This window comes from Capsicum annuum, chromosome 10 (genome assembly GCF_002878395.1).
Source record: "Capsicum annuum cultivar UCD-10X-F1 chromosome 10, UCD10Xv1.1, whole genome shotgun sequence".
NCBI lineage: Eukaryota > Viridiplantae > Streptophyta > Magnoliopsida > Solanales > Solanaceae > Capsicum > Capsicum annuum.
Window position 1 is genome coordinate 76,210,223 of NC_061120.1, and position 16,815 is coordinate 76,227,037.

Consider the following 16,815-nt stretch of genomic DNA (forward strand, 5'->3'; position numbering starts at 1 on the left):
GATCAAGCTAATATGGTTGAGTCCAACAAAGAATGTGATGATCTGTGTGCTATGTTCTCAGAATGCAACTTGGTGGGGAATCCTCGCGAATGATGGATGGATTTTGGTTCCACCAGCCATGTATGTGCCAGCAAAGAGTTGTTTTCATCATTTGCTCCGGCTCAAGTAGAAGAAATAATCTACATGGCTAACTCCGCTACTGCTAAGGTAGAAGGAACAGGAAAAATATGTTTGAAAATGACTTCAGGAAAGGTCTTGACACTTAACAATGTCTTGTATGTTCCGGAGTTACATAGAAATTTAATTTCTTTTTCACTTCTAGACAAGAATGGATTCAAATGTGTAACCGTTTCTGAAAAAATTATAATTAGCAAAAGAGAAATGTATGTAGGAAAAGGCTATCTGACGGAAGGCCTTTATAAGATGAATGTAATGGCTGTTGAAATAAATAAAAGTTCAAAATTCTTCTTATTTGCTTGAGTCTTATGATTTATGGCATGAACGTTTAGGCCATGTTAATTATAAAATGTTACGAAAATTGATTAACTTAGAAGTTTTGCCAAACTTTGAGTGCAATAAATCAAAGTGTCAAACGTGTGTAGAATCGAAGTATGCATAGAATCCTTATAAGTCCGTTGAAAGGAATTCCAATCCCTTAGACTTAATACACACTGACATTTGTGATATGAAGTCAACACTATCACGTGGTGGGAAAAAGTATTTCATAACTTTTATTGACGATTGCACTAGATATTGTTATGTCTCTTGCTAAATAGTAAGGATGAAGTGATAGATGCGTTTAGGCAATATAAACTGAAGTTGAAAATCAGTTAGACAAAAAGATCAAAATGATAAGTGATAGGGGCGGAGAATATGAATATCCCTTTGCGCAAATATGTGTAGAGAATGGAATCATCCATCAAACTACGGCCCCATATTTACCTCAATCTAATGGAATTGCAGAAAGGAAAAACCAAACTTTGAAGGAAATGATGAATGCCTTACTTATAAGTTTTGATTTACCGTAAAACTTATTGGGGAAGGCTATCCTTACGGCCAACCGTATACTCAATAGAGTTTTCCATAGTAAGACACAATCAATTCTTTATGAAAAGTGGAAAGAAAGAAAACCCAACTTGAAATATTTCAAAGTGTGGGGGTGTCTAGCAAAGGTCCAAGTTCCTATACCTAAAAGTGTTAAGCTATGACCTAAGACGGTGGACTGCGTATTCATAGGATATGCTAAAAGTAGTAAAGCATGTCAGTTTTTGGTTCATAAATTTGAACATCGGGATATAAATAAAAATATGGTAATTGAATTAGATAATGCTGAATTCTTTGAAAACATTTACCCGTATAAACTTAGACATGAACAGTCTAGTGGGAGGTCTAAACGACCTCGTGATGAACCAATTGAGAATGAACATAATAAAGAAAATCCAAGACGTAGTACACGTCAAAGAACGTCTACATCATTTGGATCGGATTTTGTAACATTTCTCTTAGAAAATGAGCCTCAAATATTTAAGGAAGTGATGACATCTTCAGATTCATCCTTTTGGAAAGAGGCAATCAATAGTGAGATTGATTTAATCTTAAGCAACCATACATGGAAATTGGTTGATCTTCCTCCCGGAAATAAACCTTTAGGTTCTAAATGGATCTTCAAAAGAAAAATGAAAACGGATGATACTATTGACAAATACAAGGTAAGACTTGTAGTAAAAGACTTCAAACAAAAAGAAGGCCTTGATTACTTTGATACATACTCGCCAGTAACAAGGATAACATCGATTCAAATGTTAATTGCCTTAGCGGTGGTATATGATTTTCAAAGCCATCAAATGGATGTGAAAATCACTTTCCTAAATGGAGAATTGGAGGAAGAAATATACATGAAACAACCTGAGCGTTTTGTGGATCCAGGAAAAAAAATAAGGTGTGTAGACATATTAAGTCGTTGTAAGGACTAAAGCAAGCACCTAAACAATGGCATGCGAAGTTTAACCAAACCATGTTGGCAAACGGGTTCAAGATAAATGAATATGATAAATGTGTATTTATTAAAGACACTCTAAATCACCAAGTAATTGTTTGTTTATATGTGGATGATATGTTGATCATCAGCAGAGATATTTCTGACATAAATGCAACCAAATGAATGCTCGAGAGCAAGTTTGATATGAAAGACCTTGGAATTGCAGATGTGATCTTAGGTATAAGAATCCATCGAACTCCACAAGGGTTAGCATTGTCACAGTTTCATTATATCAAAAAAGTACTTGACAAGTTCAAGTATATGGAATTCGGTATTTCCAAGACTCCATTAGATGTGAACTTTGCACTTCAAAAGAATGAAGGTGAAAGTGACTCACAAGTTGAGTACGCAAGAGTATTGGGATGTTTAATGTATATAATGAACTGTACATGACCAGACATAGCATGTGCTATTAGTAAATTGAGCCGGTACACGAGTAATCCCAACAAAACTCACTGGATGACAATGAAACGAGCTTTGGGATATCTTAAATACACTCAAAATTATGCTTTGCATTATAATAAATATCCTGCGGTACTTGAAAGATATAGTGATGCAAATTGGATCACTGGATCGAACGAAGTAAAATCCACAAGTGGATATATATTTACTATCGGTGGAGGAGCAGTCTCTTGGAAATCATCCAAACAGACTTGTATTGCTTGCTCTACAATGGACTCTGAATTTATCGCATTGGATAAAGCCGGTGAAGAAGTAGAATGGCTCCGAAATTTATTAAAAGATATTCCTTATTGGCCCAAGCCAGTGGCACCAGTATGTATACACTGTGATAGCCAATCGGCAATAGGTAGGGTAGGGAGCTTGATGTACAACGATAAATCTCATCACATACAATGAAGACACAATACTGTTAGGGAACTTCTCTCTAGTAGAATTATCACTATAGACTATGTAAAGTCAAAGGATAATGTGTCGGATCCACTTACAGAAGGCCTATCTAGAGAAGGAGTAGAAAGGACATCCAAGGAAATGGGTTTAAGGCCTAGGACAAGTCAGTATGGTGGTAACTCTACCTAGCAGACTAGAGATCCCAAGAACTAGGTTAAAGGAGATAAAAAAAAGTTGTGTATGGTAGGTTCAACATTGTCAATTACCCAACTCATTCTCATGATATAGACAATGTACAGTAAACTAGGATAAGACTTAAGGTGAAAAGTTTTTTAATGATTATCTAAATTTGGCAGATTTGACCAAATAGTTTAATCTATAGGATTAAACGTTTAGAAATCACCTATGTGAGGGTGAAGTGGAAGCCGTTTTACGGAGAATATTAGTAAAGGCTTATTCTCTAAGCTCTCATAAAACCGGAACGTGTTCATGGCTAAAAAGAATAAAACCGTGAGAACCAGAAATGTTAAAAGGCTGGTTGTATGACATGTATTGTCTAGGTGTACATTAAAGCTCGACGGTTCAAAGATATCAAATCTACCGATTGACCGAGTGCATCCAATGCATGTTTACTACAGAAAGTTCAAAGGGAAACCCACTTATCCAGATGTAATCAGTCTTTGCTCGATGATCACATACTTGTCTGTACAGCTTTTATGAAAAATAGCCATTCCCCATTCATGTGGGGGATTGTTGGGTTCAAAGTGTGTATGAAGTATGAATGGAAAATGGAAAATGGTGGAGAAAAGGAGACACCCAATTTAGAAAGTGTACTCCAAATTGGAAAGTTCACTAATTCTCCCACATTGGTGGGAGAAGGGAACTTTGGAGTGTTTATAATAAGAACACTTACTCCACATGGTAAGTGAAGCAAGAAATAAGAGATGCCTCACACCGTTGTCATCGTCGCTCGCTCGGCTTGGCTTCGGATTTGGATTTGGATTTGGCAAATGATCGATAGATGAGATCTATCTTTTTAGACAAAGTTTATTTGACAGAAATAAAGAAATCCAGACAGAAATCTAATCTGAAAAATACAAAAAATGTAGTGAAATATTTTTTGGTTTTGGTACTCCATTTATACATGCATACAGAAGTTTGCACCGATGCAATACTTCATCGAACTGGTGCCACTATTTTGGTGAAGTGATGCACTATTTCGGTGAACTGATGCATTGTTTCAACGAACTGACACACTTATTCATGAAATGGTATGCTTGTTCAGAACAGTCACACTGTTTGGACGAATGGACATGAATTTTCAGAAAAGGTTACACCTTTTAGATGAACCTTTGCCACTTTTCAGAAGAGGCATCTTGTGGCTATATAAACCTGCTTTCATCTACAGGTTTACATACAAAAATTTCAGAATAAAAAATTACTTCTTCTTTTCCAAATTACTCTGTGTGATCAATCAAAACGTTCTGTGCGTTCGAAAATATTCCAACTGTTTGAGGTACCACTACAGTTGGTCTGTGTAGCCATGTTATCCTGGGAGAAAAAATTCCATAACCTCGGGTACAGTGAGGGAAATTATTTTCTTTAAGGAAACTCCGTGAATTCAGACGACTTGGTTATTTTCTGTTTCATCTTAATTTCTGAAAGAATAAAATACACCTCTTGAAAAGGTCATTTTGATCTTGTGTTGAGGGTATTGGATATACTTTATTATGTTCTTGTTTATACTTGAATTCTAGTTGAAGTTATTGTTCTGCATATACTGATTCTGTGTACCCGCTAGAAGCTTCGCCAGAAGCAAGCAAGATGAGGTCGCTCTGCTTCATAGACAAGGCTCGTTCCGTACTTTACTTACGAGGAAGTACAAATAAAATAACAGGTACGCAGAAGTTGGTAGGCGTTGATGAACGACGAGCTAGAGGAAAGTGCTTAGCTTAGGGGGAGAGCTTAAGTTTCCAAATCCATGAATAAAAGTTTAGGGTTGAGGGAGTTTGAGTAAGAGCATCATAACATAATTTGACTGTGAATCTACCTGTAGGAGTTAGATCCCAAATAATTTGGTTGTAACCCTTATTACTATCCGAATCTTGAAAGATATAAATAAGTGTTAATTAGACGCCGAATCTGAGGCGGTAGGTCGAACGAGAGCGATATTTTTCCGTGTAGGCAAGATTCGACTATTTGGTTTTCGTCGGTGGGTGGAAAAGGTCCTAAAATCAAATTTCGGAGAAGGATTTTAGGCCAGATCTAGGGCTCCATCCAGAATATGATATTGGACCCATTGTGGATATACCAAACAAGGCCCTCTTAGCAGGCATTCCATCCCCTAAGGAGATATTTCCAATTTGCAAACGAGTTGGTTGGTCTTAGAGAACCAAATAAGGAGAAGTAGAGAGAAAGTAAGGAAGTAGACCATAGAGATTTCAGGTTCTGGAACTGTCGTCAAGGAGTAGAAGCTAGGAGTGAATCATTTTTAGGCCGAATACATTGGATACCCAAGCCTCCCGTGGCTTTGACTTGGGTAACTTGGTCCTAGCTTAGAAGGTGTAGCATTTTACGTTGTGGGGTAGATCCTCATAAGAAGTGGCGTTCACAACGCTCAAGAGTATTACGTATGCTAGTAGGAACGTTTATGAATTGCATCACATGATTCAACATTGTATTAGGGTGGTTCAGATAAGAGTGAGTTGCCCTGCCAGGGTCAATTGTTTAGCTTCATGAGGAATTAGAAATCGCTAACTTTAAGACATCCCTGTGCAATGGGAAAACCCAGATATTTTTCAAAGCGAGTGCCTTCCTGGATGGTGAAGTAATTAAAGGCAAGAGCTTTATCACTTGGTGAGGCCGATACGGAGAAAAAGATTCGACATTTGAGAAAATTAATGGATTAGTCTGAAGCTGACATGAAAAGATCAAGGCGATCCCGGATAACTCGATAGCTGGAAGGGGTGATTTCCCCTTTCTCACCTCTTCTTCGTTGAATTCACATATCTTAGAATGTACTAATTGTAATAATTAAGTAAATCTTTTTGTTTTATGAAAAGATTTCTTATCTATTTTGCTTTATGCAAATTTTACATTTTTTATATGATCATGCTTGCAAAAAGTATAGTCTATTTAGAACATATAATTTAACGAATTAAAATTTAAATATAATAATCAAGCATGTCATATAAGATAATTACAACAATAACAAGCCCAGTGTATTCCCATACAATGGGGTCTGGGGAGGGTAAGATGTACGCAGTCTATACAGCACCTCCGAAGAAATAGAGAGGTTGTTTTCGATAGACCCTCGGCTCAAGATAAAGAATACTAAATAAAGTCGTGATGAAACGTAAAGCATGATGGGCGGCTTAACAGGAGTAAAGAATCAGAAATAGTAAAATAGAACTCAAAGCTCAGATAATTAAACTAAAAAATATAAGAAGAATTATAATTTATTGCATCAACAATAAGTTTGAACATGCCACCAAATGTGTAGTCTTTTTCAGTAAATACGTCATTCTTAAGTACTATTATATGATTAAATTCAAAGATTATTTTAAAGCCCCTTTAAACAGCGAACTAGCGGACGCTAAAAAAAAATTTCATGTCAGAAACATGGTGCGCATTTAACAGTGTTAGCTTCTATCTAGATATAAAATTGATATCGACACTTTCTTTCTCTATAGCATTCAAACATATCATAGTTGCCCATCAGAACTTTCTTGGAGTCTTTCACCTCTACATAGGTCTTGGACATATTATAATCTTAACACATGTGAACAGTGATTAAAAAAATTCAACCACTATCTGAATACTTATCACGAATAAAAAATTCAGGTCATGATGACACTTATCGCGATTAAGTCTTGACAAGTAAGTCAATCACTCAAATTGATGTGTAATAAAAAAATTAACAACACAATCCCAAGGCGAGACGTATAGAACGAATGAAGTCGAACCATACATGTACAATAATAACAGAAGTCTGAATCACAATAATACCATAAACCATCCCAAAATCTGGTGTCATAGTGTAGAATAATTTAAATACAATGCAAATTCAAAAATACAACTGAAAATCCAAAAAGACACCATAAGTTTGTCTGTGAATACAAAATAAGACCTAACTAGATAGGATGAGGTTGAAAGTCAACTCCGAAAGCATAGAGAGACTACTACCTAGAATCTATCAAATCACCGTCCGGAACTCAAGCATCGTGTGGTGCACTCGTACCTAGATCTGTACCAAAAGAGCACAGTAGGAATGAGTACAGTCCACTTATACTCAGTAGGTATCATATGCCGACTGAGCAAAATAGAAAATAAAGTATATAAATACCTACTATGAGAACGTCACCTGCAAGCAAAAAAAGTCTCAAACGGTAGCTCATACTGTCTCCACTAACATTTCTAAATATAGCACATAAGTAGGAAATAGATATGTCAAAAAAAATAGTATAGACATGCATCAGAAAAACAATACGAAAATATAATCCAGAAGATGCATCAATGGATAAAATGAAATGAGGATGATAATAATGATGATGTGATATGATCGACATTATCGCATAGCCTCCATATATAACTATCGAGCCAGCGCTTCCAGGTAGGACCCATAGGGGGTTCACAACCCATACACTATCTCAATACTCAAATTTCAATCTCAATATCCATATCTCCTCTACGCACTACAAAAATATGTATTTATAGTTACGAAATCTAAGCTATGAATATAAAAATCGTAGCTATTATCAATTAATAGCCACAAAAATCTGAATTTCGTGGCTATCTAAAAATTCGTTAAATTTCTTAGTCACGAAAGCTAATTTGACAAAGCTAAATCTTTATTTTTGCTACAATTGCTAACATTCGTGGTAATAATTGCCTAAGTAGCTACAGTTTTTCTGCTACAGTAAAATTGGATAGCTAATTATAAGATTTTGCCACGCAAAAAAAGTAATTGTAACAATAGTAATTCTTTAGCCACAAGAAGTTATTTGAAGCAAAATATTGTGGCTAAATAAATAATTTTGCTTCAAGTTATAAAAATTGTGGCAATAGTTAAATGAAATAATCATAGATTTTTTGGTATAGTAAAATTTTGTAGCTAATTATTAATTTTTGCCATAATTAAATTTATCGTAGTAATAATAATCTTTTAGCCACAATAAATTATTTGAAGCAAAAATTATAGCTAAATAAATATTTTTTTAAGTTATATAGTTGTAACTTAATAGTTATAAGTATTCGTCAGTGGCTAAATGATATAGCCATAAAATTATTGTTGTGACTTTATATGGTAGCTACTAATTATTTTAATCATGGGAGAAATTGTTGTAACAATACTACCTTTTTAAAATTCTTCATTATTAAGCAAAAAAAAAAAAAAAAAAAAGGTCAAATTTTTAAGATCATTCATACCTATTTATTACATTAGTACATAACGAATATTAACCACCGAAAAGTTTTAGTACCTAACCTATTGAATCAATTGTCTCTAGTTAAAGTCGAGATCCGTGACAACTTGTTTATGAAAACTTATTTTTTGAGATTCATGAGAAACTTCTCAAATTTAATAGCATAATCTATAAATAAAAGGTAATATAACCTTATAAACACAAAAGAGAGAACTTTATACATCAATTCAATGAAGTAATTCTCTACTCAAACTGTATTGCACATCTAACACCCCTCAACCATTGAAAATAGAACATGAAGCCGAGTAAAATTAGTAAATAAAATAAAACACATGTTCAACTACCACACAAAAATTTAATCTTATCAAAAAAACTACCATGAAAAGACTAGAGTATAAACAATAAGTAAATAAGACTTAAATATATATAATAATAAATCTTCATCATCCGTATCTAATTCTAATTCACTGCCTTCAATAATATCATCAACTAAAGTAACATTCATGCTAATAGCATCAAGATCATTTCTTCTCCAATTTATGAAGTCTTCACCGTCCTCAAATGCATGCGAAACATCATTACAAACACTTTGTTGAAAAGTTTCTTCATCAATAGCACCTCCAGTGAAATAAGTAGAATGACCATTCAGAACAATTGACCAATTGGGATGAAGATTATCCTTAACATAAAAAACTTGTTCCGCTTGAGAAGCAAGCACAAATGGCTCATTTGTTGCTAATTTTCTCTTAGTGTTAACACTAACACAATCATATTTGTCTATTTTCACTCCTTTTCCGATGTGATCAACGTCCCACCAATCACATTTACACAACACAATACGTTTACCATCAAAATATTGAAGTTCAACTATTTCAGTTAGAACACCATATTAATTGATATTTTGACCTTTCACTACTCCTCTTACTAGAACCACACTATTTTGCCTCTTCCTCTTTTCCTCGAGTTGTTTAGTATGAAATCTAAAACCATTTATTTCATACCCCTTGAATCTTTGGACCCCATTAAAAGGACCTCTAGCCAAAGAATACAATTTACAACTTTCTAGTGGATTTCCTTCTTTGCGCATTTGTACAATCTGTACAAAAAATAAATTAATTAATAATAACATATAAGTATTACAAATTTAATATAAAATACAACAAAAATTAATAAATAACTATTACAAATATAATATAAAATACGACAAAAACTTACTCGATGGAAAAACCAATCATCAAAGTTCACGTTCTCGTTTTTACTGTTCTGCTCATACTCGTTGTTATACAAATGAGTGTTAATTAGATATAAAGGAGGAACAACCACAAAATTAAAGGCCAATAACATGACTGTCAGACAATCTGGTGAGCTTAGAAATTTAGAGTCAATTGGAAAAAGACAAGGGAGGAAAGTTGTTCATCACGTTGATCCTACCAACTGTGATATAGAGACGGGGAGCTGCATGTAGACTCAATTAGTCATGAACCACTCTGGAAATGAGTGGCCCAAACATGATAGTTGGGGAGTGAGACAACCCTAAACCATTTTTTACCTTTCTATTCTTAACCTAAATCTTGCTTAAGCACTCCTGTCAATTCCGTCCAAACCTGCAAGGATTCTAAAGCATTTAAGAAGCTCACGGAGCCTTTACAAATTTTTGTGCACGTCTCTTTGTTTATTTTTTTCAATAACATATTAAGGCAGTTTCTGGAAGATCATCTAAACAATCAGTCAACTGGATGAAACGTAGAGATACAGGAATGTGTTTCAATCAGTAGTCGCCATAAATCAACTCGTCGATGCTATGCATCTCATCAGTTTTTGTTTTTTTTTAAAAAAATAAAAAATGAAAGGATGTCTAAAACAACTTTCAAGAAGCAAATCGGTAAGTGGAGGACTAAATGAACAAACATTTTTTTCTGGAGACAAGCAAATAAGTGAAAGATGTTAACAAGAGGACAATATCTGGTTGCAATTTCTCAATAATTATTGTGACAGTTGGAATGTTTTTTCCCAAGCAATTCAGAGGGGTATCCAGAATTTGGGTGCACATATGAAAATACTTCGAGCATGATTTCACACATCTACATTTAAATATTTTTCAAAAAATATAACTCTATTATATATGATCTAGGGAGGGGAGAATGAGTTCACGTGAACCCGGTGACCCCCACCCAGATATGCCCCTGCCAAGCATCATTACACCAACTTCACATATATCTTATCCTTTGTCCTTGTTGTACCTCCTCTACTTGCAGTTTGTTATATCAATGGCACCTCACTTTGACATTCTATTTTTTCTTTTAAATTTCCATGAAACACTAGTTAGTAACTTGCACATATTTGAATCTTGACTCGAGACAATGGACAAAATTACATAAGAAATGCTTACCACAATATATTTTACAAAAGATAGGATGCATGTGATGCTTATTAGATGACTCTACTGGACCAGTAAAGTACATCCTTTTACACTGCAGACATGTATCGTAGTTCTGACACATCATTCTGAATATGTATGGGGTACAAGGTGTTCATGTTTATATGTATGGTGTACAAGGCTTCAACAGCTGATGTCAGGAAAAGACAAGAACTAAAGGAGCAAAGAAAATATGGAAAACAATACTATTATGTATGCGCAGACAGTTTGGGTATATAGAGGTTTTGACAGAAAAACTGAACACATTATATGAGGTTAGACGCCTTCAATTATACTGTTTGTATAATTAATATTGTAAATGATACAAACAATATCTGGATCTTATAGATAAGTGCAAAAAGGAGCTAAGCCCAGTGAATTTTGTACATTTGTATTACCTCCATCTTAATTACTTTAACCGAAGGTTGTACTTTAACCTTATCTAAAAAATAAAGAAAAGTTGCAGACTTGCAGTTTACTATTAAAGTAGTATAACAACAGTAAGAGAGTTTCGACAGCAATATCATGTGGAGGCTATCTTGGAATACCAGCATAGAAATTTTGCAAAATCCACTGGCATTACAACAGTTCTGAGGCTATAAGAAGGGGAAGGCATGTCTTCATGTTATCCCAATAACTATAAGAGTTGAAACAAAGCTAACAAAACATACCGTAGAAATGGCTGAACTTCTTCACAATTTCTCAAGACATAAAGATGGGCTTGTTTTCTCTCAAACTCTTCAAGATCTCTCGATGTATCTCTTAATAAAGAAGAACCTTTTTTTTCAAAAATCGATAATCCACTATATGTCTCAGCACGATCAACTTCATAATTTTTGTCCATTCGATTATGCCCTATGGCAATTCCATGTAGATACCTTGAGCAAAATATTAGACTTTCCTCAACAATATACCCTTCTGCAATAGACCCTTCAGGTTGATTTTTATTACGAACATAGCACTTCAATAAGCGTAAAAATCTGCATGATATAAAATTATATCACTCAAAACAGCATGACAAATTAAAAAGCTACATAAAATTAAGTCAAAACTATACATGAAAAACATACCTCTCAATTGGATACATCCACCTGTATTGTACAGGTCCACCAAGTTTAGCCTCTCTTGGAAGATGAATCACTAAATGCACCATAATGTCAAAAAATGTTGGTAGAAATATCTTTTCCAATTTACTCAATATTATTAGAATTTGAGCTTCAAGCTGATCCAACACATCAGCCCTTAGTGTTTTTGAACACAACTCTTTGAAGAAAATACTTAACTCAGTGATAGCATCACAGACATTGTTAGGCACGACTCCATGAATTGCAAAAGGAAGCAGTTGTTCTAATAAAATATGAGAATCATGACTCTTTAATCCATAAATTTTACGATCCTCTGACTTCATCCACCTTGATATATTGGAAGAATAACCATTTGGAACCTTAACCATTTCCAAGAACTTACATACTTTAGACTTCTCCTCCGATGATAAAGAATAACATGCTGCTGGATAATACCATCTTCCATCTCTTTTGAGTGGGATGTAAATCTTTTCTTATACCCATTTCCTTCAAATCACGACGAGCATTTAAATTATCTTTTGTTTTTTCTTCAATATCTAAAAATGTCCCAATAACATTATCACACACATTCTTTTCAACATGCATCACATCTAAATTATGGGGTAGTAAATTATTTTTCCAGTAAGGAGCCTAAAAAAGATGCGCCTAAAAAAGATGCTTTTCTTTCTCCAGTTATGAGTGTCTTTACCTTTTTCGTACTTCCTTTTTTTCTGGGTCTTACCAAATTTCATGTCTCCTAGAGTAAGCAGCTGGCGTAAAACATCGTCTCCAGATAGAATTTTTGGAGCAGGTCTTCTTTCTACTTTTCCATTAAAATCACGTTTATTACTCCGCCACTTATGATTAGATGATAAAAACCTCCGAGCACCCATGTAAGAAAACTTACGACCATACTTTAATCGAGTAGATGGAGTGTCTTTGTTGCATGAAAAGCAAGCCAAAGCTCCCTTTGTGCTCTATCCAGACAAGTTCGCATAAGCGGGAAAATCATTTATAGTCCGTAAAAGTGCTGTCCGCATACAAAAATTCTCTTTTCTCGAAGCATCAAATGTATCGACTCCACAATACCATAATTCTCACAACTCATCAATCAATGGTTCTAAGTACACATCAATATCACATTTCCAGGAGCTTTAGGACCAGGTATCAACAAAGACAAGAAGCAATATGGTTGTTTCATGCACATCCAAGGAGGTAAGTTGTATCCAGTGGTAATTACTGGCCAAGTGCTATGAGAAACACTTAAGTTACCAAAAGGATTTATCCCATCAGCTGCTAATCCAAGTCTAACATTACGAGGATCTCTAGCAAATCCCGGATTAGATCTATCAAAATGTTTCCTGGCTTCAGAGTCCGTTGGATGTCTAAGAACCCAATCTTTCAAACGTTGATCATGATGCCATGTCATGTCTGAAGCTATTTCTGATGACATAAACAACCTTTACAATCTTGGTTTCAAGGGAAAGTAACGTAACACTTTTCGCGGAACTTTATTCTCGATCTTTCCTTGAACAGCCCCATCAGTTTTTTGACCTTCAACTGACTTCCACCTAGACTCCCCACAAACTAAGCAAGATTCAGCTTTTGCATTTTCTTTCCAAAATAACATGCAATCGTTCTCGCTAGCATGTATTTTTTCATAACGAAGACCTAAATCTTGAATTACTTTTTTGGTTCCATAAAATGCCTTTGGTAAAGTTTCATCGGAAGGAAGTGCTCGTTTAATTAACTTCAATATGCTATCAACTGCTTTATCACTCAACCCATAAAGACACTTAATTTGGAACAATTCCACAATCATTGATAATTTGGAGAATGTCTCGCAACCAGGATAAAGTTGTTGTGCAGCATCCTCCACTAATTTGAAAATTTTGGAAGTCGGTTCTGAAGCATCACCTTGTTTAAACTTAACCCCACTAGAATCATCCGTGAATTCATGACCAGCAGCATCATAAATCATTTCAAACATATCATCACTTCACTCTTTTCTTTTCTTTTGAGATGGATCACCTTGTTCTTTTTCTTTCGTTTGAGACAGATCACATTGCTCTTTTCCTTCTTCGTTTTGGTTAATGGTTTGCTTTTAGCTACAGATTATCCATGATGAAGCCAACGTGTGTAGTTTTTGACTATCCCACTAATTATTAAATGTTCCCTGACATCAGCTCTAGACCCATTTAAAACATTATTACATAGTGTACAAGGAAAAGGAATTTCACCATCGACTTCTGAGTGCTTAAAAGCAAATTGAAGAAAATTGTCAAGTCCTTTTATATAAACATCGCTCGATGTGTCAGTACAACGCATCCAAGACTTGTCCATTTTCAAATTTCCTACAAAGAAAGAGTAGAGAAAGACACTGTTAGCATGAACAAGAATGGATCAATCTATCTATCGTACAAACAATATGGTTTATTCAGTCTGTCTATCGTACAAACCATGTCATCTATCAATCTATCTATCGTACAAACAATATGGTTTATTCAATAAGGAGTCATGAGCTGATAATTCAACCAATTATCTATGCAAATAAGGGTTATCATGGGTGTTCCAAAAATTTATGTAGGGGAAAGCAACCTCTAAATCTCTAAGAAAAGAATTTCATATCCTTCAAGTGCTCTTGTTTTCCATTTTCTTTTGTCCTACAACAATAGCAATGTACCTAGTATAATCCCAACAGGTGGGGTCCAGTGTTTTCGAAAGAAAGCCATCAGTATGGGCATCCTGGAATTTAAGATATGCAACTAACAAACGTTGTGGTAACAAAAAAAGACAATCTTCCCTAGCTAGAATCTAATTGTTCAATCATAGATAAGAGTTTCAGTTGCCAGAAACTTAGAAGAGAAATTGTTCACTAAGGTTTGTTACACAATTTGCTTGAACTTTGAAAAACTCAAAGCAAACTAGGAGTAATTTCAAACTGTTGTATATTTTTGTACTAGTAAAATTGGAATTCAACTCTAACTACAATACTAATCTTACTAATCTTACTGAGTTTTACAATCACTGATTTGTATGTGTTTCGGAAAAAACACGAGAAGATAGGGAGGTGTTACGCCTCTAATTTTGTCAATTAGGCATTCAAAAGCTAGTGACAACACAAGATAGACAAAGGAATTGGCCACTTAGATTTCATGTGAAACACCCTAATGATTAACCTGTCAAAGGTACAAATCAATATCTACAAAGTGTTATGACAGTACCAATAAAAAAATAGAATAGGCCTCTCCCTCCCGTCTTAAGGGCATCCGGTGCACTAAGTTTCCATTGCGGATGGGGTTTGGTGAAAGGTTGGACCACAAGGTTTTATTGTATGTGGCCTTATCGATATCCTTTGAATAAATTGTACCCGGAGATAGAGAGCTAAATTAAATACTATGGATTTAACCTCTGAAGCTACTAGTACAAGTAAAGAAGTATAATATATCTCAAGAAGGAAATGGAACATGGAAGACTAAGGACCGTTTGCCCATAAAAGGGGCTACATTGTATTAGTAGCTTGGTTTTTCCCCACCAGTTCAACAAGAGTACATTGAATTGACTGAAGTTTAGTGTTGAACCAGATGAATTGGCTACACAAGATCATACTCTGTGTTGTTAAGGTTTAAAATGATATCAACATCCATACAAACGCCTTTCCAAGTAGATACAAGGGCTAATTTGTTAGAAATATTTGCATATATAAATCTGTGTAAAAGAAAATATACAGTGAATAAGTCTAGAATTGTTTGTTTCTGCAATTCTTTGAATAAATTGTACCCGGAGAGAGAGAGCTAAATCAAATACTATGGATCGTTTAAAGGGGAATGCCGAGTGTACGCTCTATCTTCTCTAACGGGAACTACTAAAGGAGAAAATAATTGATGATTCTAAAATCAACTAATTTCAACGCTAGAATGTCGGAGATGCCATCCTCTACCTAAGGATAATACGAACTAAACTAAAATCATGAAGCAACCTCAACCCTGAGATTCATGAAGATCAAAAGAAAATTGCTACCTCAACCCTGAGATTCATGAAGCAACTCCGCCACCGCTCCGAACGACGAAGCAATAACTCTTTTAGGAGGTCTCCATCAACCTCAAAACCGACCACACCACCAAAGTCAGACATTTGTTTCTTTGCAAGATGATATTCCGAAGGTTTTAAAATTTAACAACAATTCAGGTAAAAATGTATATTGCTAAAAGTAACATCTCTTATCAAACTCTTCCCTAAATAACTCACTAATCAAGCTAAAATTTGATGTTATGTGACGTTGCGGTACTGTAATTGAGAACGAGGAAAAAAAAAACTCACTAATCAAGCTCAAACTTGATGTCCCTTTTACTCTTAATGTGAGGAAATAAAATTACCTGTTGTGTGATGATGCAAGAGGAGCTGAGAATGATCGATGTTAAACCTTGAGAGATAATGTACACCGATTTGGGGATTTTTGGATATCAAAAAGGGGAATAAGGTCTAATATGATGATGCAGAATAATTGATGCTAATTTACTATTTCTTTTAATCAAAACAAAGTGAGTGTGCTTATGGGATTGTACGTTTAGCAGTATTTGTTTATGTTATTTTTCCTTTTAATTTGTTATATATTTAAATAATACATAAAAAAAAAATATTATAAATTACAATAATTAACAATCTAGAATATTTTAGTGACATAAAATTTTGATTCGAATTTGATTTGATTTTTGAAATTTTATCAATGCCACATAAACAAACAAAACAAGTAATATATATTATTTGAAAATAAGGTAAAAATTATAACAACTTTAAATAATTAATACATTATTTAGGGCACACATTTATTTATGTGTGTACGACTTTCTTCTTTCACATTACTCGTTCATTTTTTTAAAATAAATTTTCACTTTTGCTTGTATTTTTATTTTTAACTAAACAAAAATATAAAATTATTTTTTTGATCATATTTTACTATTAGCATAAATTATTTACTTCGCAAATTATTTTTTAAGACCTAATTCTAAACATCAATTGATATAG

General features: G+C 34.4%; 1 protein-coding gene across 1 annotated transcript; it reads right to left on the bottom strand.

Moving 5' to 3' along the window:
- Positions 1-8,513: 8,513 nt before the first annotated feature.
- LOC107845574 lies at positions 8,514-16,307 on the bottom strand. The gene is made up of 4 exons (XM_016689987.2): positions 16,167-16,307; positions 11,797-14,144; positions 11,398-11,706; positions 8,514-9,406 (listed from the first exon to the last, which is right to left on the bottom strand). Exons 2-4 carry the CDS (start codon positions 12,177-12,179, stop codon positions 9,373-9,375), a joined length of 726 nt encoding a protein of 241 aa, XP_016545473.1. The 5' UTR covers positions 12,180-14,144; positions 16,167-16,307; the 3' UTR covers positions 8,514-9,372.
- Positions 16,308-16,815: the final 508 nt, after the last annotated feature.

Coding starts and splice junctions, on each gene's coding strand:
- LOC107845574 (XM_016689987.2), bottom strand. CDS start 12,179: ATGGTTAAGGTTCCAAATGGTTATTCTTCCAATATATCAAGGTGGATG. Junction 11,707..11,796: donor TGGATGTATCCAATTGAGAG/GTATGTTTTTCA, acceptor TATATCATGCAG/ATTTTTACGCTTATTGAAGT. Junction 9,407..11,397: donor GAAGTTCAGCCATTTCTACG/GTATGTTTTGTT, acceptor TTTTTTGTACAG/ATTGTACAAATGCGCAAAGA.